Source organism: Prionailurus bengalensis, unplaced genomic scaffold, assembly GCF_016509475.1.
Source record: "Prionailurus bengalensis isolate Pbe53 unplaced genomic scaffold, Fcat_Pben_1.1_paternal_pri Un_scaffold_110, whole genome shotgun sequence".
NCBI classification, from domain to species: domain Eukaryota; kingdom Metazoa; phylum Chordata; class Mammalia; order Carnivora; family Felidae; genus Prionailurus; species Prionailurus bengalensis.
Genome location: NW_025091206.1, coordinates 42216 through 66755, shown reverse-complemented (window position 1 = coordinate 66755; position 24540 = coordinate 42216). Strand labels below are relative to the sequence as shown.

General features: G+C 58.9%; 1 protein-coding gene and 1 long non-coding RNA gene across 4 annotated transcripts; both read right to left on the bottom strand.

The window, feature by feature from the left end:
• Positions 1–1016: 1016 nt before the first annotated feature.
• Positions 1017–17996, bottom strand: LOC122478612 (probable palmitoyltransferase ZDHHC11B). Of its 2 annotated transcripts, XM_043572164.1 has the most exons (8): positions 17909–17996; positions 15248–16885; positions 10942–11117; positions 10397–10498; positions 7447–7571; positions 5139–5291; positions 2587–2696; positions 1017–1093 (listed from the first exon to the last, which is right to left on the bottom strand). In XM_043572164.1, the coding sequence occupies exons 2-8, from the start codon at positions 15458–15460 to the stop codon at positions 1058–1060; spliced, it is 915 nt and encodes a 304-aa protein (XP_043428099.1). In that variant the 5' UTR covers positions 15461–16885; positions 17909–17996; the 3' UTR covers positions 1017–1057. The 2 variants fall into 2 exon arrangements, with proteins under 2 accessions (XP_043428099.1, XP_043428098.1); XM_043572163.1 differs by lacking the exon at positions 1017–1093 and having other exon boundaries at positions 2233–2696.
• A 3170-nt stretch (positions 17997–21166) lies between these two features.
• On the bottom strand, positions 21167–24257 carry LOC122478613. 2 transcript variants are annotated; one of them, XR_006296117.1, is made up of 3 exons: positions 24122–24257; positions 22955–23086; positions 21167–21896 (listed from the first exon to the last, which is right to left on the bottom strand). It is a non-coding gene; the product is annotated as an uncharacterized LOC122478613 (long non-coding RNA). The 2 variants fall into 2 exon arrangements; XR_006296116.1 differs by lacking the exon at positions 24122–24257 and having other exon boundaries at positions 22955–24004.
• Between the last annotated feature and the right edge of the window lie 283 nt (positions 24258–24540).

Genomic DNA, 24540 nt, shown 5'->3' with positions numbered 1-24540 from the left:
CAATATATGGAATTTTTAAAAGGGGCTCTAAAGAGTTGAACAATGTGATTACAATTTTACAAAAACAAAGCACTGTGAGTATAACTCACAAAATAATACTAAAACAGAACTTGGAAGACAGTCCTCGGAGCACCAGCAGTGACTGCAGTGCGTGGGGAGGCCAGAGACTCGAGGTCCCCAGTTCCTGCGCAGTGTCCACACCGACTGCCCGAAAACGGGGTTAGTCTCAGTTGCTTCTAGAGGCGGCTGGCCCCCAGGCTGGACAGGGCGAGGGGAACGTGCTCAGATTGTACCTAAAGGACCGCAGTGTGGCAATGCTTCAAGTGAAACTCCAAACGACCCAGGTTTTCCCAGAAGCATGGCTACCGGGTGTCTAAGGAAACAAATGCAAAAGGAATGAGCGGATTCTTTGGAGGGATTCCCGATCCTCGGTCAAGAACCAGCAGCAGCCCTGCGACCTGCCCAGCTCCGCCAGAACGTGGGAGTCGCCCCCACACCGTTTCTGCGAGGGCCGAACTTCCGAGAGCACCACAGAACTGGGGCACTTCCGGCCCGCTCCCCCAGGGGAGACCAACTTCTGGGGCAGTTTCAGGGCTTGGAGCTGAGACCATGCGGCTCCGCTCGCTCCCGCCTCTAAGGAATGTTTCCTGTAACTCCACTTCGAACTCTGCCTTTCTCAGAACTGCATCAAAACTATTTAAAAAATTATACGGAAACTAAAAACGTGGAGGAATTGTCAACAACTATGAAAACTAAAGAATGCCGAGGGCGTTCCCCTGCTGGACGTTCAGGGTGAGGCACGGCCGGAAGAGGGTCTCCTGGGGGGGCCGGGGGCACTAGGTCCTGGGCAAATCCACCTTAGCCCCTGTCTCCGTGAACACACAAATTCAGGACGGCTTGGAAATCAAAATGCAAAGCGAATAAAGCTGGTGAAAACACTAGCAAAGAATGTGGATGTTTGTATAACCTTGGAGTAACGAAGACTTTTTAAAGCAAGACAATTGAGAGCATGTAGTCTTTGTCAGACAGATAAAACAACTCTAGTAAGCTTACACACTTACCTACGTGCAGACAGACTCAGGTCATCTTCTTGCTGTGAGCAATAAAAATTCATAACGTGAAAAAGTTGTTGACACTGGGCTTAGTCTTATACACGATTCAAGCCAGTTATTAGTTAATTTTGAGTAATGGTGCTTCAGCGTCCCTGGGTCCTAGGAAAGGATCTCACTGGGGGATAGCACCCCTGTCACATGAATACCTGTGTCTTCACTTCTAATAAGAACCTGGAAGTGGGATTGCTGACTTCAACGGTGACTATACATTTCACTTTTTAAGAAAACACCAAACTGCTGATCAAAGTGATATAATTTGGTATCTGCACTGGTAACGTAGAAGCCTTTCGATCTACAGCTTCACCAATGCTTTTTATTATTGGTTCTTTTGATTATAGCCATTCTACTGGATGTGTAATGGTATCTTACTGTGGTTTTGTGTTTTCTTAATGGTAACTGATGTCAATGTGCTTATCTGCTACCGTGGATCCTCCTTGGTGAACAGTTGGTTCAAATCTTTTGCGCATTTAAAAAGTTAAAACACTGGTTCATTTTTCTTATAATTAAATTTTGAATTCTTTATATATTCTGGGCACAAGTATATGATTTGCAAATATTTCTGCCTTTGGCTGATGTTTTCATTTTCTTAATGGTGCTCGTTTGAAAAGCAAATGTTTTTGGGGCACCTGGGTGGCGCAGTCGGTTAAGCGTCCGACTTCAGCCAGGTCACGATCTGGCGGTCCGTGAGTTCAAGCCCCGCGTCAGGCTCTGGGATGATGGCTCAGAGCCTGGAGCCTGTTTCCGATTCTGTGTCTCCCTCTCTCTCTGCCCCTCCCCCATTCATGCTCTGTCTCTCTCTGTCCCAAAAATAAATAAATGTTGAAAAAAAAATTAAAAAAAAAAAAAGCAAATGTTTTTAATTTTGATGAGAAACAGCTGCATTAATATATGGGCCTAAAAGGAGTCAGCCCTGCTGGCTTGATTCTGTGGACAGTGAACGTACAAATGATATAACACACATGCACACCACACACCAAACACACATGTACTGCGCTGCACACACACACATACACGGCATCACACACACCATGTACACATGCACACATACACATGCACTGCATCACACACATGTACTCAGTCACACACACAAGCACCGTATCTCACACTAAACACCACACACACACACACACACAAAACCACACACACATGCACTGCATCACATACTATGCACACACAACCACACACATGTGCATCACATTATACACATCATGCACTCACACGTGCAAACATGCAGTGCATCTCACACCAAACACACGCACACACACACACTGCATCACATACACCACATACACATACACACATACACCTGCACTGCATCACACAACGTGCACACACACACACACACACACACAGAATCAGAGAATTGTGCCAACACAGAAGCAAAGGACTGTGAGAAGTTCCAGCTGCAAGGTGACACTGGGCGCTGCCCCAGGCCTGGATAGCGCAGATGGTGAAGCAGAGGGGCACCCGCTACCTGTGGCATGCTTATTTTGAAGGACAGCTCTTGCCTCCCTGCTGGAACTTTTGGAATCTTTTGATAGCGTTTCTGTATCACATACTCATATGTGCTCAACTTCTTGAACACTAGAGAGGAGAAAGGCAGAAACAGGCAGTTACAATTACGCAGGCGGGCAGAGTGGCCCACAGGCCACAACCCGGTCTTCCAGGGCTTCCCCCCAGGATGCCGGGAGCTGCCTCCTAACCTGGGGCGCTGGGGGGCTGCTGCATGGCCGCCCCGGGGCCCACCTGGCCTGTGGGAGGCAAGCAGTAGCTCGTCACAGCCCCAAGGCTGCTGGCGCCCCGTCCCAGGAACAGCTACCCTGCGGCCTTCCAGGCCCACAAAACCAGTGTGGCCCCGGACGCTGGCTCCGGCACTGTGGCAGAAGCACCCCAGGTCACTGAAAGGACATCTGAGACCCGGGTCTGTCAACAGACAGCACCGTCCACGAAACGGGTTCTGTGCCTGCTTCAGCAGAGGCACCAATCCTCCCACTTCTCTCCCTAAAACCAACAAACACGAGGACAGACGGCTTCTAATTATTTCTGGAAAGGGATAAGGGCCACCCACAGAAGCCTAATTGCAGCTGGAGGGGCGGGCGGAAGGTGGGCTGCCCCCCACACCCGCGTGGAGCCCGTTCCCTTCCCTGGGTGGTTTGTACAAGGGCATCTGTCTGTGTTTGCTTTGGCTTCCTGATGAACTACACCTGGCTCTTACTGGTTCTCCCACCTCCCCCAGAACCTGTGTGAGGGCATAATTTGCATCTGGCCACATGCTCGAGAAAACACTAGTTCTCTGGCAGGGATTGCAGGGATGGCTGCCATCACCATCAGGTGGCAAGTACACACTGCGTGTTCCCCAGAGCTCACACTCGTCCTGAGTTTTGAGTAAACACCTTCATCTGACAGTAACGAGAGGAGATGTGGCTGGGGAGGGAGGCCAGAGTGCGGTGCGCACTGAATGAGTGTCTGCCGTGTCCCCTCCAGCGACACTAGGCGTCAACACAGCAGCCCGGGGCCGCTGGTCTTTGGGATGCTCTGTCCCCCACTTGTGTGGAGGCGGCTTTCCCCACACCCCTGCTGCTGGTACCAGACATCTGTGCATCTTCCTGGGAGGTCTTGCCCTCACCAATGCTGCACTCCACTCGTGCTGCAGTGTCAGGATGTCCTTCCCCCAAACTTCAAAGAGGCATCCAGCTGCCCACAGCTTCTGACAGGCCCCCCAGCAGCCCCTACCCCCCACCTCAGGGTATTTGTGTCACGCCATCCCTTGGAGAGTGGGTGGCCCCAGCGCCTTGCCCAAGAGGTGAGGGGCGTCGCTTCCATGACTGGGCTACAAAAGGCCGGCTGCCCCCTCGTGCTGGAGTGTCCTGGTGGGAGGAGGCACCGGCCAACAACTCACGGGGAACTGAGGCCAGGAACTGGCCTGCCAACACCCTGGCGTTGAACCTAAACGTGGGTCCCAGTCGGAGGAGACCACAGCCCTTCCTCACACCTGGAGGAAGCCTTGTGGCCGAGCAGGGCCAGTGGACCCAGCTAAGCTATGCTGAACCCATGACCCACAGAGACTGCAAGGTGATAACTCTGTTACTTCAAGCGGGGTAAGTGTATTATAACAATAGCTAATATCCCAACTTTTTCTGGAAGTCTGTGCTTTGCTGTCCAAATACCCTGTAAACAGCACCTTGAGCCATAAGCTCCGTGTGCATCTCCCTCCCCTACCCCCACAGTGAGTGTGGCACCACCACCCTCCCTGTTGCTTGGGTTGGGGCCCTCTGGTCCCTGTGCCTGGATCTCCCATTGGCCATCTGTCCCGTGGACCTGTTCTCCAGTCTCACATCCGTCTGTCCTGAGTGGCCGCAGTGGACTTCTGGACCTGCCCAGCTTGCCACCTGCTGGCTGTACTGTATGCTGCAGCTGGGGCACTGTCCCCAAATTCACCCTTGTCCCCATTGGCCAGTGCGTGGAAGCTTTTAGGATAAGGGCCTGGGCTGACCCACCTCTGGCTCCGGGTGCTGATTCCGGCCCTGGCTCTGCTGAGGACACTCCCTGTGCCAGACCCGCTCTGGCAGCCACATAGGGCCCCCGCTGCCACCTTCTCCCTTGCAGAAGCCACAGAGAGAATTCATGCCCTCCCCTGGGCCACGGCGTGGTGGGGCCTGCTGCACGCAGTGCCGCGTGGACTCCAGGAAACGGCCAGTGTCCCTGCAGCAAGCTGGGTCAGCAGATACCCTGTCGCTGGCTCACTATTTTTCATTGTTAGGACTTGGTGCTTCTCTAAATCCCCCGTTCCTTTTTTAATGGTGCCTGTTCCTGCCTCACACGTTCTGCTCCCTTATCTAACTTACTCCTAGTCCCTCTCGTGGCCTCTGCAGGCCTCAGAGCAGAATGAGCCCTGCTGTCCCTCTAGGGGTGTCTCTTCCTGTCATTTGTCTGATGTGCTTGTTTCTAGCAGGGGCCGGCAGACCTTGTCTTGGGCCACGTGGGAACGCAAGGGACAGAGACTGGAGTGGGGGTCAGGACACATACTTAAGAAGAGGTGGAAGATGAACAGGTATCCAGACATCAGGAGGCTGAGGGCAGACAGCAGCAGGACGAACACCCCAATGCCCAGGACCACCAGGGCCTTCGTCTTTACAGGGAAAAAAGGAAGGAACAGCAGCCAAGTGTCCTTGGGCACATCTGCGGAGGCAAGGGAGACATGCATGCATCCAGCACCTGGGGCATGGCCAGCCCCTCCTTGGGAGGTGGGGGAGGGTGAGCAGCCCAAGGAAGCCCCTCCCCCACCCCAGTGTGTGCCCTACCTCACCCAGGTGCCCTTGCAGCCCCCTGACTGAGGTGGGTGTCACAGCCCCACTTTACGGGTCTGGAAGGTGAGGCTGGGAGAGGATAACTAAGGGTCCGGGTTGCAGAGCCTGACCCCCTGCCTGGCTGAACCCCCACCCTGTCCCAAGGGCCATGCCACTGTGCCAGGCCCTCCCTGTTCTCAGTCAGCCACCCTCACAGGGAACTGCAAGGCAGTAGCCAGCGCCTTGGGACATTTCCAGGACTTGGTCATCTGGGCCCCAAGGGCTGTTGACACTTCCGAACTTCGGTGTGAGGAAAGCACTGAGGAATCTGCAGGCAGGCCCATGGAGATGGAATCCAGCTGAAATGCTCTCATCCCACCACGGAGTCTGGGAGGTACTGATTCCAGTCCTTTACGTGGCATGGAAAGTGGCTGCCAGGCCCGCTGTGTGCCTCGGGGGCTGCGGCGCAGTGTGCATGAGGCTGGATGTACCATGGGGTGGCCGGCCACATGCTTGTCCCCTTAGCCGGTGATGTCTTGATGAATTCCCACCAATGAGACCAAAGTGCCCCAGGGAACTGGCGGGTAAGCAGCCCCATGGAATCTTCTGGAACAGCAAACCCAGGAGATTGCCTCAGTCATCAGGCATTCATGTGCAGCACATCCACGATGGTTCTGGAGCGGGCAAGTTCCCAGAGAGAAGCACCTTCGGAGACCAGGCTGCCCTCTGTTCTGCCAGCGCGTGGCAGCGAGGGCCCAGCCGACGCCCACATTGGGAGGAAGTAAGGACATGTGCTATGGAACTCGGGTGCGCTGAGGCTGCTGCTTACCATGTGCGAGCCGCATTTCAGAGTGTGTTGGGGCAATGAGAGGCCCCGTGGCCGGGAGGACCTTCGCAGGGAATCCCCAGTGCCCACCGGTGACTGTTCTGAGGCGGCGGTCACCGGCCAGCCCCTCTGCTCAGGCCATGTGTGGAGAATGTCAGGAAGGATGGCAGGCGGAGGCCTCCAGCTGGCTGTGTGCAGAGCGCGGGCGGCTCTTCCCGCTGAGCAGGGCCGGGTCTCGCTGAGACTCCCACTGTTCCCTTTTACCATGGAAATAGCCAGGATGCACTCCGGAGCAGGTGCAGGTCAGATGGCCCATCCCACCACGGCCCATCCAGCCCAGGTGCACTGAAGGCCTTGGGATGAAGGTGCACAGGGCATGGTGCCCTTCCAGGAAGAGGGCATGGCCGTGACGTGCTCTGGAGAGAGGCCTGGACCGGGAAAGGAAGCTTTGCTCTGAACCCTGAGGGCTGAGGTCCCCAAACACTCAGGACAGACACATGTGGTGCTCCGCTTGGGGTTCTCCCTGTGTCAGTGTCCAGGGCTGCTGTGACTGATGGCCATAGACCAGGCAGTTTCAACAGCAGAGATGAAGCCCCGAAGTCAGGGTGTTGCAGGGCCCGTCTCCCTCCGAGGCCATGGGGGAGGATCTGTCCTTGGATCTTCCAGCTTCTGGGGCTCCAGGCACCCCTTGGCTTGTGGCCATGTCCCTCCAGTCTCTTATAAGGATGTTTTCACTGGATCCAGGATCCCACACATTGCCAGGTAACCCATGATCATCTCAGGATCCTTAATCACATCTGGGAGGACCCTCTCTCCAAATAAGGTCAGGGTCACAGGCCCGGGGTTGCGCAGTGATGGACAGACCTTTGAGGCACATGTGTTCCCAAGGCCAGGTTCCTGGAGCCGCTCAGCAGACACCTGCAGCCACACACCACCCAGCACCTTCCCCAGGCAGCCCTGCCCTCCTGCCCCACCCTGCTCCCTGCCAAGACCAACTACTGGGTGATGGGCACGGGGCCCCAAACCTGCCTTCTGGTCCCTGGGGGACTGCTGCCCTCCTGCCCGGCCCCACAGCTCACCCAGCTAGGGGCGGGCCAGACTGACATCCCCCAGAAGGAGAGCTTTCCCTGAAAGACAGCTGGAGGGAGAGGCTACCACCACGAGTGACCCAAGAGAAAGCAATGCCAGAGAGGAGCCCCCCCCACCCCCCGCCCCGCCGTACTTTCATAGAGGGGATGAGTGCGCAGCATCTCCGGGTTGACTGAGTACTGGATGAAGATGTACAGCAGGATGGTGATCAGGCAGAGCAGGATGGCCGAGGCGGAAACCACGGAGCTGAAGAAATATCTGCGGGGGGCAGAGCCAGACTCAGGGCTGGGCAAGGTGCCCCTGACCCCGAACCCAAGGCCCAGCCTTCTTCCTGTCTCCTGGCACCCGAGATCCCCAGGGGACGCCCTGAGGGCACCACCGGTTTCTGTGCCCCCTTCCCACCCCACGCGGCAGTGAGAAGGGCCTGGCCTGGCTCCCAGGTGGGCACACGGAGGCTCCAGGCGGGTCGGGCTGCCTGCAGCTTCCTCCGCACGCCGCCACTGCTCACCAGGGCTCCGCCGGGTCAGGATCGGGACCACCACCCCTGCCCCCCATGTTGCACGGGATCCTGGGTGCTGTGCTTCCATCCAGAAGCATGGAAGCCCAGCAGGTCGGGGAAGCAGGGGTGCTGGGACGGGCGCCTGGCCGGCCAGCGGCCCACAGTGCATCATCTCCACACACCCTCCCGGGGCCTGTGCACACCTCTGTGCACAAGTGACATCTTGTGCTTTGGCATTAGACCAGAATCACTCCTGTCCTCTTGCCTGTGCTCAGGACACAGAGAACAATCTAACCATCAAAAAATTAAATTCTGGTCAGCAATTCTTGGAAAAATCTCCTGCTGCAGGGTCTTCCTTTGGGCTTTCTACCGTGGTGATATTTAAGGAAACTGTTTCTTTAGCATTTTCAATCTTCAGCAGTGTCTTTTATCCAGCTGAAATTTATCTGACTCCATTATTCTTTTCCAGAACATCTTGAGGTTTGTTTTTGTTTTTTTAACACATCTTTAGGCAGAGAGCTAAAACGAGAATGTCCTCAAAGGGTCATGTGGATGTGGAGGGCAGCCTGCATTGTGGCCCCTTGTCAAAGGCCCTGGAGGGCACGTGTCCTGTGTGTCCCCGAGGTGCAGGGGGCACAAACCTGGCCCCACACCTGGCTCTGGTTCCCAGGGAGCCTGTGGTGTGCGGTGCAGCTGTTCCAGCCGACGGGCCCACCCCGCAGCAGAAGGCCCTCGGCCATCCGGTGCTGCTGGCACCAGGCCGGAGGCGGCCCTCCCGGCAGGGTGAGGGCCAAAGCCTGTCCAACTGCATGTTCGGGGCCAGAAACGTCGCTGTCGTCTCTGACTCCTGTGTCTGTGGTGCCTCAGCACCCAGTCCGGGCACTTCCCCTGTGAAGGCACGTCCTCTCAGGAGCTTATCACACTTTGCCAACTGTTTTGGCCAACTCGTCTTGTAAATGTAGTCATTTCCTCTTGCTTTCTCTGCCTGACGGTGGAAGGGACAGGAGGGAGTCTGGGACTCCACGTGGACAGGGGTGGTCATGCCCTCACCAAGACCCCCGCGCACATGGTGCCCTCCCTCACTTCTGCACACACTCCTTGCTGCTGCCACTGCCCAGTGGATAGGAGGGCTCCTGGGGCCCAGCCGTCCCCACCAGGAACTTCTGGAGGCCACTGTCAGGACCTCGGAACTCCACCCTGTGTGCCCTGTGGGGCCCGGTCAGCTTGGTCCTCCTCAGTGGCAGGGCCACACACCCTCGCCCATCCCAGACAGCCGACCAGACCTCAAGGCGACCAGCCTGTGGCACCAAGACCTTAAGAGGAGCATCTGGGGGAGAGAAGAGAGCCCTGCTACCGTGAGGAGGCAGCCCCCCCCCACTCCAGCTGGCCTGGGGCTCCTCCTCTGTAGTGGAGAGGGCGACATGAGGGCTCCCAGGCCCCCAATTCTCATTTGACTTTTCTAATGAGGACAGCTTTGCATTTCCTTCTGCTCAAAGCAGCAACGCTTTTGAAGCCTGAACAAGTGGAGCATTTCTTGACAGGGCTGCACGGAGCATGGCCCTCCTGAAGCAGGCTGCCCGGAGCACAGACCACAACGCTCCTGGACCGGGCTGCCCGGAGCACAGACCACGACGCTCCTGGACCAGGCTTCCCAGAGCACAGACCACAACCCTCCTGGACCGGTGGCTGCCTGGAGCATAACCCTCCTGGACTAGGCTGCATGGAGCACAACCCTCCTGGACCGGGCTGCATGGAGCACAACCCTCCTGGGCCAGGCTGCCCGGAGCACAGACCACAACACTCCTGGACTGGGCTGCACAGAGCACAGACCATGACGCTCCATGACCAGGCTGCACGGAGCACACCTGCTATGAGTGGTGGGTGAGCAGCGGAACCCCTTGCAGCGCCATGAGCCGGCAAAGGCCACTCTGAACTAGCTGGGGGAGCCCCTGCGACTTTCTTGGCCACTCACAGCCTGGGCCCTAGCACATGGGGTCCTGGCAAAGCCCGTGCAGGACTGAACACCTGCTCCCAGTGCAGCCTCGGCCCACATCCTCTGTGCTCTGACGGCCTCCCAGGAGAAAGCGCCCGGGTCCAGGCCAGCGGGTCAAGGACAAGTCAGCTCAGCCTGAGCCCCTCTGGATGGGGCTGGGCCTCCACATTCGGAAGGGGCTCCAGGCCAACACATTTCAGAGCCAGACAAGGAGAACAGAAAGACGTTAAGGACCGCTGTGCTGGGGACAGCATGTGACTCCCCCCACTGCCTGTGGCCCCCACCCTCTTACCCATGAGGCCCCCAGCCTGCAGGACCCCTCTCTCCGGGCCCCCTCCCCCCTCCCCCTGACCAATCCCCCTCCCTCCCCCAGTCCTTTCACTTTCTCCTTCCCTAGCACCCCACCCCTCCCCCCTGCCAAGGACCTCCTCTCTCTCCACCAGGACCTCACCCCTCCCCACTTCGAGGTCCCTCCTCCCTTCCCCACCCCCGGCCCCTGCAATGCCCTTTTCCCTCTTCCCTGCTTGGTCTCCCTCTCCCTCCCCCAGGACTCTGCCCCTCCCTCCCGGACCTCCCCCTCCAGCCCCTCACCTGTAATTCCTGCCCCCTACACAGTTGTTAAGCCATTTGCAATGGTGGTCAAAGTCAAAGACACACTTGTTGCAGGCCCCACAGTGTTTAGCCTTCTGGCTCCTAGAAGGAAGAATTCACATGAGCAGCCCATTAGCAGCATGTGTGGGAGGAAGACAGGGTCAGAAAGGAGAGACAGGTGGCAGGGAAGACCAGGCCCCAGGGGGGTTATCTTCCCTCAGACACGCCTGCCACACTGTGCCACCAGCTCCCATCCTGAGCCACAGGCCTCCCTCCCAGGCTGCCTGCTGAGCCCTCAGGGCTCTGACTAGCCCAGGTGGGGTTCCGGTGGGGGGGCTGGGACTCATCTGAGCCCTTAGATGGGTGAGGGGTCCTGCGTGTCTCAGGGCCACTGCTGGTCATTCAAGGAAAGCAGCACCGGTCAGCTGTGTGAAAACAGAAAGGCCGGGGCAGGACCTGCCTGTGCACAGCACGGAGAGGGGACGGGTCCACACGGCAGGGGCCGTGCCCTTGGGGCTGCCTGCTCCCACACCCTGGGCACTTACACGGTGACCTCACACAGGTGGCAATATTGGTTCTCGATGACACGCGTGTGTTTGGATGGATCAAAAATGGGTACGGGCTCCAAGTAGTTCTTGAGCCGTACGTTGGTTTCAGCAGGATCGATGCAAACAGCAAGCAAGTGGACCACGAAGTAGAAACAGAAAAGCCCACCAGTCACCTGGGCGTGAGTGTGTCAAGGAACGTGCAGGCAGGCCTGGTCAACACGGCGAAGGTGCCCGCTCAAACTAGAAGCAGGACCCTGGAGGCGCCTGCTTATGGCCTGAGGGTGTGGACCCCGCGCTTCACCGAGGCAGCAAGGGAAGGCCTTCAGGGGCCAGCGGCCACCACGCTGGGTGCCGAAGTCGTGGGGGTTCTTTGGGCAGCAGAGATGCTCAGAGCACGTGCGTCGGGCGAAGAAGACAGTGTATCATCAAAAAATGAAGGAGGGGAGCAGGGAGGGCTCACACAGCCAGTCTGCACGGTCTGTCTGGGTCCCATCTTGTCTCTCCTCGCCCCTAGGCCCCTCAGGCTCTCTGGCACCCACTCCCGCCGTGGCACCCAGGGTAAAACCAGTCCCCGGGCTCCCACCCTCATCCTCCCCTTCGGGACCAACACACTGTCTGTCCCCTTGGAAACCAAACAGAAGAGGTGGAAGCCGCCTCCCTGTCAGCCCTGCCCTGCTTCCCAGGACCAGTGCTGAATGGGAGGGTTCAGGGTTTACAGGTTGGGTTCCCGGGTGTGGTTGGGGGAAATGACCCAGCCTGGGAGGCGAGGCCATGGGTGCACGGGGTTCTGCCAGGATTTGACAGGGGTGGGGGTTCAGAGCAGGGGGCTGGGGCTACTGCTCAGGCCTGCGGGAAGCCCCCTCGGGGGGTCCTCCTCAGACCTGCCAGCAGCCTCTGATTCTGCCTCTGAGCAGCCTGGAGCTGACAGGCGGGGTCCTGCCTCCACAATGCACTAGCCTGAGTGGGAGGCTGCTTCTGGCCCAAATCGCTCATTCCTCCCTCGCCCTCCAGCCTCTAGGCACCACGTGCAGACCCAGGGCTCAGGCTGCCAGATGAAGGCATGGAGGCGATGGGGACCCAGCCCTGCTGGGGGAGGAGGGCAGGAGGAGGGCAGGAGGAGGGCAGATGAGAATGAGCTGAGGGCCACGAGGATCAGCCCAAGCTGGTGCCCAGGCCAGGGGTGAGTGGACGGGTGGCTGAGAACCAGCCGGGCCCTGGGGGACCTGCACGGGGGCACGAGACTGACCAGAGCACTCAGTGCCACATAAGGGTTGTGGTGACACCAAGGCCCTTCCTGTGGCCACCGGACCCTGCAGGGCTGGGTAAGGCCTGAGCCTCCCCTGCTCTGCTGTCCCATTCAGGGTATGGGGCTGTGGCCGGGTGGTCAGGGGTCTGGTCAGGCTTTGCCATCACAGCTGGAGACACCAACACAGTGCTGGTATGCCATCTCCCTGCACCTATTCCCTGAAGCCTGAGGCGCTGGCTGGAGGCAAGCACTGTTTGTGTGGTTACTGGGGCAGCGGGAGCAGGTCCTGAGCAGAGGGGTCCGACCCAGGACAAGAGGTGCAACAGGAAGGCCCCTTCCTCTGTCGCATCAGAAATAGGCAGGCAAAGTATGGGGGAGGGACTGAGGCGTTGGGGCCCTTGGAGACATTGTAGGGGCAGCGTGGCCTGCACTATAGCTTCAAACTGGAGGCAGCAAGGCCCCTGACCTGAGCCTGATTTTCCCCACATGTCCCAACCCTGCAGGTGCCGTGGCCAGGCCACTCTCAGAACGTGTCCCCCAGGAACAGAGGGGCAGCCCCCCGCCATGTGGTGGGCAAGCCCCCTTAAGCACGAACACGGGTTCATGACAGGTCACCCGTGGGTGTGTCACGGGTGAGCAAAAGGCCACCTCGTTTTGCCTGGCCGTTCACATCATCAGCCACTTGGCTGAGAAGTGTCAGCAGGTGGGCACCACACCAAAGTTCTGCCCCCACATTCAGATGCCCGGGTTATGGGTGTCTCTCAGGTTGCAGAGAATAACAAAACGTAAAAGGGACAGGGTAGGAGGTCTCCAGATGCAGAAGGCCAGGCCCTGCCCTCGAGGCCTCATCCCCTTAGAGACAATCTGTGTTTGGTAAACACAGCTCCGCCAGCCCAGGACACATACCCTCCTGACCTTCCTTTCGGGTCCTTCAGGTTCTGCGGCAGGAAGGGGTGAGGCGCCCCCCAGAGCTCCCACCACCCGCCACCAGCCCTGCAGTCACTGAGGCTAACCTAACCAGGGGTTTTGCCTGGCCACGGCGCAGGCCCTGGGACTAAGACGGGTCACATCAGAGGCCAGTCCCTCAGCACAGGGACCCTCTGGGCCCTTCACAGGGGCAGGGCGGTGGGGGAAGCTGGCCTCTGAGGTCAGCCGGGAACCAGGGGTCCGCCTCCTCTGCTTTGCCTTCTGGAGGTGCAACAGAGACCCTGCCCTCCCTCCTGGGGCAGCAGCCCCTGCAGGGCCGAACGACGCTGGCGCCCCCCGGTGGCCAAGCGCTTCGGAGCCTGGGGGAAAGGAAGCCAGCCAGAACCTGGGACTTGGGGCCAGCCAGGGGCTCCTGGGAGAAAGGGTGTGCAAGTGAGCTCAGGGCGCCCTCTGGGCCCCAAAGCAGGTGAGTTCTCAGAGTGCTCCCTGCACAGAGAACACGAGGCAGCTCGAGAAGGCCCCAGAACAGGCTGAGCCACGGCGAAGGGAGAAGGGAGACAACGGATTGGAACCCAGAACGCAAACCCACGGTCAGGGACGGGGGTTAGGATACAGATAGAGGGGCAGCTGGACGCTGCAAGGAGGCCAGGAACTGGCCCTCCCCGGAGCTGGCCCCTGCCAACACTGAGGGCTTCTGGTCCCAGAACGAGAGAGGGCTCCCTCTCAGAACTGGGAGATGTTTCGCTGTGGTGCGAGTCCCAGTGAGAGCGCCATTCTGACCAGGAAGTCGTGGGTCGGGCACTGCAGGCCTTTGTGCTGGGACAGAGAGAGGAGACCCCTTGCCACATGCAAAGCGTGAATTGTGACTGGATTCTGGATTTAAAATCCCGACAAAGCAGGTTTTGGGGACCAGTGGAGAAATCTACAAGGCTGGCCGACTTCTGCCCATCCTCTTGTGTGTGTGAAAGACACAAGTTACACGGGGTGATGTGGGGCGTGGGATGTTGGCTTTGGAGGCCCCACCTAGCGTCGCCAACCCTGGGCCACAGGCCTAGAAGTGGGGCAGCTGCATTCAGACACACAGGACCCACATTCTCGGCTCTGTGCCGCTGGATCAGACACCCTGAGGACCCCACAGGGGGAGGCCGGCCAGATCAGGGGCTGCGTGGCTCTGGGCAGGGGGCAGCAGGCTTGCACATCAGGCCATGGGGGACGCCCAGGCTCACTGGTGGGGTTGGCCAGCGGTGGCCCCCAGAGCACGGATGCGCTGGCGGAACTGAGGTCCGTCACTCACAGAGTGAGGTGTGAGGAGGGGGCTAGGCTGGCGATGCCCGCCTGGCCAGGGGAGGAGCACTCGGCTGCACCTGCCACGCTCCACCACGGGGCCTGCGCGTCAGCCCCAAGTGCGTCCCTGATGCCTGCCCACCTGGCCTGAAGCCTACTCTGGTGACATGTCTGGAACCTCCTTTCAAGGCCACCACGGGGTTCACAGTCCCCACTGTGTGGCTCCTCGCAGCCGGCAGGTTTTCTCTCTGGCCTCGGCCACTCCAGGCCCGGCCAACACCCGTCACCAGACTCACTTGTTGCAAGAAGGGACACGGTTATAATCGGTGTCTTCCTTGCACCCCTGGCGTGGTTCCCCCACCAGCCAGCCTGACCCAGCCCACTGCAGACCTGCAGACAAGTGGGGCCCGCATGGGGCACCCCAGACCCTGAGAACGAACGCCATGTGAATCCCTGGGACTCAGCCTTCAGTTTCTGAGCCATCCCTGTGACCCCTGTGCGACCCTTTCCTGTCGTCCAGGCTGCCTGCCTCACCCCAAAGACCCTGGACCCCAGGCGTGCTCTCCCTGCACTGACAGCAGGCAAGCAGCGGACACTCCTGTGCTTTTAGCCCCAGCCCCAAGCCAGTGAGCCACACAGAGAACAAACGTAAGATTTCAGACAGCGTGGCCATGGCGGGTGTCTGGGGTAAAGAGGGGGAGTGGGGTCGCAGAACAGGGTGCGGACCCATGGGTGACTCAGGTGTGGGGGGCTGGTAGGCATGGCAGGGCCCCGAGCCAGATCTGGGGCAGGGCCCGTGGGGAGCCTCCCTGGGACAGCAGGCACTGCTCCCACAGTGAAGGATACACCATACATGATCGAGTTCCACTTAGGTGGCAGCAAGGGGACGAAGATACAGAAGTTGGCGAAGGCCAAGATGAACAGTATGGTCCAGGCCACCACCTGGAAGGTGTGCAGGGGCCACGACCAGCCATTCACTCTGGACCAGCGGCGGGGCGAGGCCTGTTTCCTGCTGGCTTCCCGCAGGGCCCCTCTCTGGCTCCGGCTGCACAGATCCATCTGCAAGACGGGTGGAGGGCCACCCCCACCCCCAGGGACACCGAGGAAAAGGTTGCAGGAAAAGCAGACCCTATGACCACGCGACACTTCTGTGTGCTGAAATCCTCAGGGAATCTTCTGCAAGTTTCCCTTGAGGACGTTCCTGCTCCAGAACAAAGGCCTGCTGACCAAGGGGCTTCTGGGGTCTCTGGGCACTCTGGGGACACCCAGGCCGAGCTGAGGGGCTGGGAGGGAGCCGTGGCCACTTCTGGCCAGGTGTCAGTCTGTTGGAGAAGGTGAGCCACATCACAGCCGCCCCCGGCAGAGCCGAGGGTCCTGGGGACTTTGCCTCATTAGGGCGGATTTCTGACACTCTTCTCGGGGTGTGGGGCCAGGCAGGGCTTACCTGATCAGTGAGACCCCTGGGGGACCACAGAGACCATCCCACATGGACGGCGAGGCCAGCACCCCGGGGGTTGGAGCACAGAAAGGCACCCTGTGTTACAAACGACACAATTCCCGCACGAAAACAACATTTGGATGGAAGTACCGGCCAATGGGAAGGATGCTTCTGAAAACCAAACCCCACTAACGGGGAGGTGGGCTCTAGGGTGTAACCACAGACCTTGGCACAGGGAGGTGAAGCAGGGATGTGGGAGAAATTGGAAGTGCCATGGAGGATGGCAGTGGAGACAGCACTTATCTTGTCGAAGGAGCGAGGGGGTGCGGAGAGGACACGAGGGCACAGGGAAGGCACGGGAGGGCGCATGTCAGCCCAGGAGCCCGTGGAAGGCAAGGGTGGGCCACATCCTACGGGGCTTCCCAGGACAGAAATGGTATCACTGACGTGGAGACACTGAGGTTGCAGCTGGCATTGGATTTGGTAAAACTTGAAACAGAGCGAGTTTTCAAGTTCTGAAAGTACTTTGAACCCGAACAAAGACAGCCAAAGTGTCACGGGAACATGGGACTGAGAGTGCACGTGTGGGGGCACCGCAGCAGCACTCCTCGGAGGCCCCCCGAAAGCTTCCCTGCAGCCAATCTCAAAGTGGCACCAAGAGCAACACTCCGCGGAGGGTGAGCGCAGCCTTGGTCCCTGGGGCAGGACCACAGCGCCATGAGTGTGAGGTCACAACCACGCACACGGCCCAAGCAGCCGCGGCGGGAGGTGCACACTTACCCAGTCACCAGGAGTGGCTGTGGTGGGCACCACCAAAGTCGGGCCCCGCGGGCTCCGCAGTCACGTGGGCTCTGGTGAGCCGGGGGGTCTGGAGAGAACAGCTGCAGGTGGTAGCAGGGGCCTCGCCCCGGGCCCCCTGGCGGGGCAGGTGTTCGGCTCAAACACCCCCTTGGATCTTCTGGTTTGGTTTTTCAGTCTCAGAAGATTCCAGCAGTTCTCACCAGGACAAATACACAGTTACCAACAAACGCACGGGTTCCCGACTCCTGCCGAGACCAGACGGCACAGTTAACGTGGGCTCCGTGTGTGCACAAGACACCCGTGCGGGCACGTCCATCCACATGCTCACGCTCACACACCACACACGGAACACACGTGCACACGCAACACACCGCACATACCACATGCGTGACGTACCACACACATACACCATAGAGCGCATACACGTGTGGAACACACACCACAGAGACATACACATGCACCACACGTACAGCACACACACAAGACACACACGCAACATAGACACACACCACAAACACACACACGCACGCACACACACAGCATAGGCACACAAGATTTCTTGACTCATTTCTCGTTCCTCACCTTTCTCATGCTATTTCCTCGGACTGGAGCCACGTCGTTCCCCACCCCCTCCGCTAATGGCCATCTCTTGCCTTTGGAGCCTGTGCTGGTGTCACTCCCTAGACGACCTCCTAACCACCCCACCCCCACCCCCACCAGATCTGAGCCAGTCCCCCGTCTACTCCTTCCGCAAATGCCAGGACTGTTCCTCTGGATTCAGCCTGCAGGAAGGGAACCTAACGATCTCCCTCTTGGGCAGACTCGGTGGGGCCTGGGTCCCCTCTTAGCCCAAGCTCAGTTCCTGACATTCGTTTTTCGTTACTCCTAAGGGTTTAGTCCAGGTTTTGGTGTGAGATGTGTTGGAGCCGCAATGCTCCCACAAGACCATCGTCACCTCCACGTCCCCAACACAAACATGGCCGACTCACAGAAGCTTCGAGCAGAGGCTGCTGCACTGGCCCAGTGTGACTGTGGATGGTGGCCCTGCCCCCTGCCAGACAGACACCGTCACACCATGCTCTCTGAACAGGCCGTCCTGGGCACACCTGCGTGTTTATGATATCACAGCCTGGCAAACGTGACCTTCTGAAACCTGACACAGGTCCTGACAGCCCCTGAATCATTATTTCATTCTGTGTCTTGCTTGGGGATGCGCACAGGTTGTGCTTCTCAGTTCTCTGGTCACAGTAGAAGCAGGAGACACCTACCTCTCTGGGAGACAGAACCCGCTCCACTTCCTTCCTGGTTAACAGTCCAGGCAGGACTGAGGATCACAGTCTCACTCGGCCCAGGCCTGAGAAACAACAAAGGCCCAGTTGCTGTGGCAATGATGGAGCCCAAGGCGCCACATAAAGCCAGGGCCGGCCCCACCCTGGGGCCCCCACAGCCAACGGGGGGCAGGGCAGGTCCAGCTACAGACACCCTGTAGAGAAGGCCCGGGGCCCCCACAGCCAGCTGGGGACACCCTGCAGAGAAGGCCCCCGTGGCTGGGGTGGGGCCAACTGCTGGTCCGGGTCATTCCTACATCCAGCCTGACTACCTGGGCTTCCATGTCCTCAACACATACCCCCTTTGGCCCAACACACCATGCAGAGCGATCTTCAGAAGCAAAGAGCCCCTGGGGATGACAGGGACGCTGATCCTGGCAGCTTTGTCTGACCACAGGCGGGCGAGAGGAGATGGGGCCCAGGATGAGGGGCCGCAGGGAATGAGGGTGCTGGAGGCCGATGGCCGGGCGAGGGAGGGGAGAGCGGCTGCCCCTTAAGGGCCCTGCACACCAGCACCCGCCTGTGGGCAGCCCCGGGCTGGGGCCCGCACAGCTCTGCGTGCTAACCTCCACCTGGAACCACATCCCAGGGAATCCCGTGCCCAGGCCTGCCGGCCACCACTGTCCACAGCGCTACCCCGGGCCAGGCCAACATGCCACCAGAGACCCAGGGCAGACGACAGGCTGCTTGACCAGGGTCTCAGACCCCCAAGAGCACAGCCATCGGCACAGCAGAGGCCGTGGATGGTGGGAGATGCCAGTAACTGAACACAGTTCAAGTTCAGGGCAGGGCACCCACCAGAGTGCGGGCCTCCCACAGTGCACTCACTTTTGAGCCGCCACGTCTGACACGGCATGTGAGTGTTGGCTGTGAGGCCACCACTCCCACTGGCAGAGCTCAAGCTGCGGCAAAGTTTAGTCTTTACAGCGCTCGAAAGTGCTTTTCGGTAAATGAAGACGAGCAAGGTGTCGGCCTTCTGCATAGAACGGGCTTCCCCAGATACGCCTGTGTGCAGGCTGCTGGCCCCTCGCTGGGGTTTTTTTCTGGGGCCTGTGGCCTCAACCCCTCCACTCGGCAGACCCTGAAAGAGGCACCAGGGAGTGGGGCAGGGGAGGCACTACCCCAGGGGTCCCCCGAGTCCGCAGGTTGGTCGGGCCTCCTGGCTGACCTGGAGCCACGGTGACCTCAGCCACTCACACCTATGAGAAATGTGCCTCCAAAAGAGACATCTTCGCTCCATGAGAAAAACTTCAGAAGCTACAACACTAAGAAACAGACTAAAAACCAGAGCCGTAACCCCCGCCCGGGACGACCAGGACTTTTCCCACGCACAACCGCATGCCCTAAAATTCTAATGGGCCCCACTCTGTGCTGTGGGCCCCACTCTGTGGGCCCCACTCTGCAACCCACTCTTGTCCCCTCTACTGCAGCCCAGTGTCCCCTTCCCTCAACACAGACTCCCCCCTAGTTTTAGGGTGCACAGAGCACTCCACCGAGTGTGATCCTCAACCTGCCTGACAGGAAGGTCATTCACAAGCTCTGTTACGGGCCTGCTGCAATCCCGCTGCGCGCACACCTAAGCACCCAACCCCCAAAGGGTCAGCACTGGGGCTGGGGGCAGGGATGGCGGAGGAGTGAGGTGGAGTGCGGGACAGGTAGGCGCTGGCACTCACGTGCACACACACAGGCACCAACACACACACGCCAACACATGTGCTCACACATGTACGGACATTGACTCACACACATGCTCACACACGTGCTCACACATGCACTAGCACAATGTGCATGTGCACACCCGTGCACCAGAATAAACATGTGCACATGCGTGCTCACACATATGCTCACATGTCACACGTACTCATGTGCACACAGATGCACATACGAGACTGCACAAGCGTGCAACACTCACACATGTGCACACTCTCCACCTCACTGGTCTTGTTTGGAGTGTGGCTTCCCACAGAAAAGGCAGCAAGATGGACCCCCATCACCTGGCACTGTCTGCCCACACAGCCCCTTCCTGGAGAGTCAACAGCATGGTTGAGGTGCTGCGGTGCTCCCATGCATCCGTGGCTGACACGTGGCCACTGTGGCTCTGAGGGACACTCCCCCTCTCAGGCCACCTGCCCCCAGTTATTCTGACCACCAAGAGCACCTGTGGGTTCTGACCTGGATCCTGCCAGCTTTCCTGGGGCAGCAAGCCCAGGGAGGCGCCCCAAGCTCCAGGTCCCCCCTTCACGGCTGTGTGTGACACACCCAGGAAGGAGCAGCCTGACCGTGGGGTCTGTCCTCCTGGGGACTTGCTCCTTTGCTGGCACCTGCCACGGCTTCCTGACGCCTCAGCTATGCAATGTTTTGCTCCCCTTCTCCTGAGGTTCCCAAGGCGCCCTACCAGTGCAGCAGGCAGTGGCCAGCAGGGCTGGCCCACCCCGTGGCACTTGTGGGCCGGGGGACGTCGTGCTGTCCACCGCCTCTGTCACACATACCCCCTTCCCCCAGGATTCACTCTGCCCTGTGAGGTGACAGAAGCGCCAATCTTGTTTTGTTTTAATATTTTGAAGTTTATTTATTTTGAGAGAGAAAGAAGTGTGGGCATGTGCATACAAGTAGGGGAGGAGCAGAGGGGGAAAGAGAGACTCCCAAGCAGGCTCCGCACTGTCAGCACAGAGCTCGACATGGGGCTTGAACCCACGAACCGGGAGATCATGACCAGAGCCAAGATCACGAGTGGGACGCTTAAACGACAGAGCCGCCCAGGCGCCCTTCCAATTCTGTTTTCAAAAAGGAAGCCACCTGGAAGTTGTGCAGGGTGGGTAAGAGAGACACACTGCGGGCGGAGAACGGGGCCAGACACAGAGTAAACGCGAGAGGGTGAGCAGCCGGAACGGACGCTGCTGACCTCCTGTGACAAAGGTTCTTGCTGAAAAGTCACTTGGAAGTGGACACTTACAGGGGCGCCTGGGGGGCTCAGGGTGGTTGAGCGTCCGACTGCGGCTCAGGTCATGATCCCACGGTTTGTAAGTTCCAGCCCCATGTCGGGCTCTTAGCTGGCAGCTCGGAGCCTGGAGCTGCTTCCGTTTCTGTGTCTCCCTCTCTCTCGGCCCCTCCCTCTCTTGTGCTCTCTCTCAAATATAAACGTTGAAGAAAATTAAAAAAAACAAACAAAGAAGTGGACACCTATGGGGCTGCAAACAATTACATGCAATCGCTCTGTATTTTATTGAGATCTCTACATTTTGCAAATGTAAACAAGCATCCAGTAAACACATCCAGATTAAAAAAGTCTATGGACACAGCACATCACTGTCGTCAGGGGGCAGTGTCAGCTTCCAGCAGAAGGCAGGCCTCGCCCAGCACAGAGCCTATCCCAGGCCAGGAGGGTGCGGCCCCGCCCTGACCTGCTTCGGAAATGTGGGGACTGCGGGGAGGGCGGGCAGGGCAAACAGCACACAGGACCCTCAACGTGGGCATCTCTTGCCTCCCAGGGGGTGCTCGGGAAGGAAGCTGGGGCAGGATGGTATGTCCCGGCCAGCCACAGAGAGGAGCTTTACAGACCCCTCAAAGCTCAAGAGACAAAGCACAACGGCTCAACCCCACCCAGTCACACACCTCTATGTGTGCTGTCCACTGTCCAGGATTCACGGGGCTACCCACAGAAACACGGGATCCGCGTGTGGCTGACATGATGCCAGAGACACCTCCCCACCTCCCCGGGGCTGCTTCCCGCACGCCAGAGGGGACAAAACGAAAGTCTCTGTCTCACGACAAAAACTCTGTACACACAAATAAAAAAATAAAAAACTAACGGAAGTCTATCTACAAGGCTAGCTCTTTGCAGAGGCTGCAGGTTCTGGAAAGTGAAGAAATTCGTATGGGTCGTGGGTCACCTCTGGCTGCTCCCCGATGCTGAGGCCAGAAGGACTTCCTGCAATTGTGGGAAAGACAGGTGTTCACACAGTGGATCCACACACACGTCGCGGTTCACACCGGGCCGAAAACGTGTCCTAGTGACGGCGGTTAGTGAAACCACAACTCAGCCATAGAGCCCGCTTGTTACTCAGCCAAACCTCCACCATGGACGAGCACCCCCGAGCCCACAACGTCAAGACGTTATTTCGCGAGCCCGACCTTCTATCTGGGAACTACAACAGCAGCATGGGGAAGTAAGGGAGTAAATTCAAGGAGCCAGGAAGCGTTTGGTTCCCTTCCTGGTGGGACTGAAATCCCGGTGGGGCCCACACACCTGCCCGCTCTGTCTCAGTAAACACAGAAGGCCCCAGGCCGCCTGCTCTCCCCTCAGGGCCCCGGAGGATCGACACACTCGTTGACACTCTGTGTTAGGACTAAAATCGGGAATGGCAGAAAGAAACAAACGTTCCCCGAGTTGAACTCAGCGTCTGAGGCTCGTTCTGCCCCTTCCAAGGTCCCTGGGGTGTAGCCAGCTGGGGCTCCTCATGACACAGGGCCGGCCATGTCTCACGGCCACTCCCCACGATTCCTAACCCCAAGTGACTTCCACTCACACGCTTCAGCCCCGTGCAGCTGCCCGACTAGAGGGCGGTCTCAGCGCCCCAGGGGCAGGGGCACCCTGCAGAGGGAGCAGCCCACAAAGTCCCGGGGCCACCTTACCCAGGTGGTGCTGGTCCCTACTGGAGGGGGAGGTGTTGGACAGGGAGCTGAGGTTGGAGGACAGCCAGGAGCCCCTGTGCTCTGCCTGTGCCTCGTGTAGGTCCTGCAGAGGCGTACAGAGACACAAGCAACCAGGAGAAGAGGGAGGCTGCAGCGCAGATGACTGGCAGGCCTGACGTCCATCCGCCGGTGGGCAACATCCCCACTACGGGGCGAGCCTGCCTGCAGCGACCCCGTAACACACACCACTTCTGGGAGGGTCCTGCTCGCGAGGCACCCCAGAGATGGAGCTGGTGACAGGACCCAAAGAGAGCCTGCGGGACACGAGCTCTGCCCTGACACCCCTGACGCTACCTTGCCCCCTGTGAGAGCCGGCTGATCCTGTCCCGAGCCTCGTCAGCTGCGTGCTCCACCAAGGCCAGCACGTGCTCCTCTGCCGTGCTGTCAGTCAGGCTGCAGGCACTTCCTTCCAGCTCAAACGTGCAGCTGCGAGGCAAGAACACCACACATGTCACCGGGGCACGTGCTGCTCCCACCTCACCACAGTCAGTCCCTACCACTCCCCAAGGTCACCATGGGCTGGGAGCAGAGGCATGAAGTACTCCTTGACCCTGTCCTCATGGCTGTAACTGCAGCAATACGCGAGGCCTCCACGAACAGCAAGGGAGACCCAAACGGCCGCTGGAGGTGTCTCGTGTCTCAGCTGCACACCTGAGTCGATCTAAGAGCAACCTGACGGCAACCTCACTACTCACAATGTCATTCGAGGCACCGTTGGAAAAAGAGGCAAAGCTCCATGGAGCGTGGAGACACCAGAAACAAGGGTGAGCTGGGAGCACAGGTCATGAGGCAAAAGGGGCATCCCGAGCCTTCGGCAGGTGGCCTCAGACCCCACACAGAGAAGAGCTTTATTTGAACAGCCAAGGGTCGCTGGGTGCAGCACCCAACGGATGTGGTCTCTCCTGTGGAAGGTTCCAGAAGCACATGGACAGATTCCATCCAAGGAGCTGTGGGAGCAAATTCTGCCTGCGGATCCCAAGCCTGCAAGAAGCACCCCCTCCCTGGCCCAGGGTGGATGGCTGCAGGAGTTGGGGGGGTCGGGTATGATGAGAATGAAACCCCGCCCAAAGCGTGTCACTTGCCTAACACAGCACAGCTATGTCCCCCGCTCAGGGACAGCCAAGCCAGGCCACCAACAAGTGTCCTGCATAGGAGGGAACTTCTTCAGAGTGAAGGGCCAACAATCACTGCAACACACGTATGGGAACAGCAGTGTCACACCTGGAACAGAGCCTGCGTATGGCTGGCAGGGGCGGTCCAGCCCTTGTGCCCCCAGGTCCGTTAGCGTGACAAGGCCCGGCTGGTCCAGGTTGCCGGCCAGCTGCCTGGAAATACCTGAGACCAGAGCTCACATGCAGCCTCTGGGGACCAGGCTCCTTCCAGCAGGTGGGGTGGGTGGGGGGGGGGGTCCACGAGCTACTCCGCAGACACGGGCGCCAGCACAGGCTCACCCTCACTCACATTCCTGAGGTGCGTTTCCCGATACCTGATAACTTCTCTACTTCCTTTTGGATTCCTTGGCAGTTTCAACTTGTACAGGTGCTGCTTCAGGAACGAGCTCCTCAAAAGCTGTGTCTTCGTTGCCCCGAAGATCTGCCTGCTGAGAAAAATCCATGTCCTGCATAAACGACATGCTGTGCTTCAGAGCTAACAGCCGCTCCTAGAATCAAAAAGGACAGGGCAGCAGGCCTTTACCTCTGCCTCACAGCCGAGGCGCCATGGCGATGGGTTGGATGTGGACAGCAGCAGCCTCGCCTGGCCTAACAGCGGGCTCCCATGGTGCTACCGCGGCAGGTGTAGGTGGGACTCAGCACCACAGGCGCGGCCGACTGGCTGGGAGCACTCGGGGCTGGCAGAGGGGGACGGGCCAGAGGGCACAG

Excerpts from the sequence above, each read along its gene's own strand:
- LOC122478612 (XM_043572163.1), bottom strand. The coding sequence starts at position 15,460 with ATGGATCTGTGCAGCCGGAGCCAGAGAGGGGCCCTGCGGGAAGCCAGC. Across the intron at positions 10,499-10,941 it reads CACCTGTGTGAGGTCACCGT|GAGCCAGAAGGCTAAACACT; the intron begins GTAAGTGCCCAG and ends TCTTCCTTCTAG. Across the intron at positions 7,572-10,396 it reads GTAGGGGGCAGGAATTACAG|ATATTTCTTCAGCTCCGTGG; the intron begins GTGAGGGGCTGG and ends TGCCCCCCGCAG.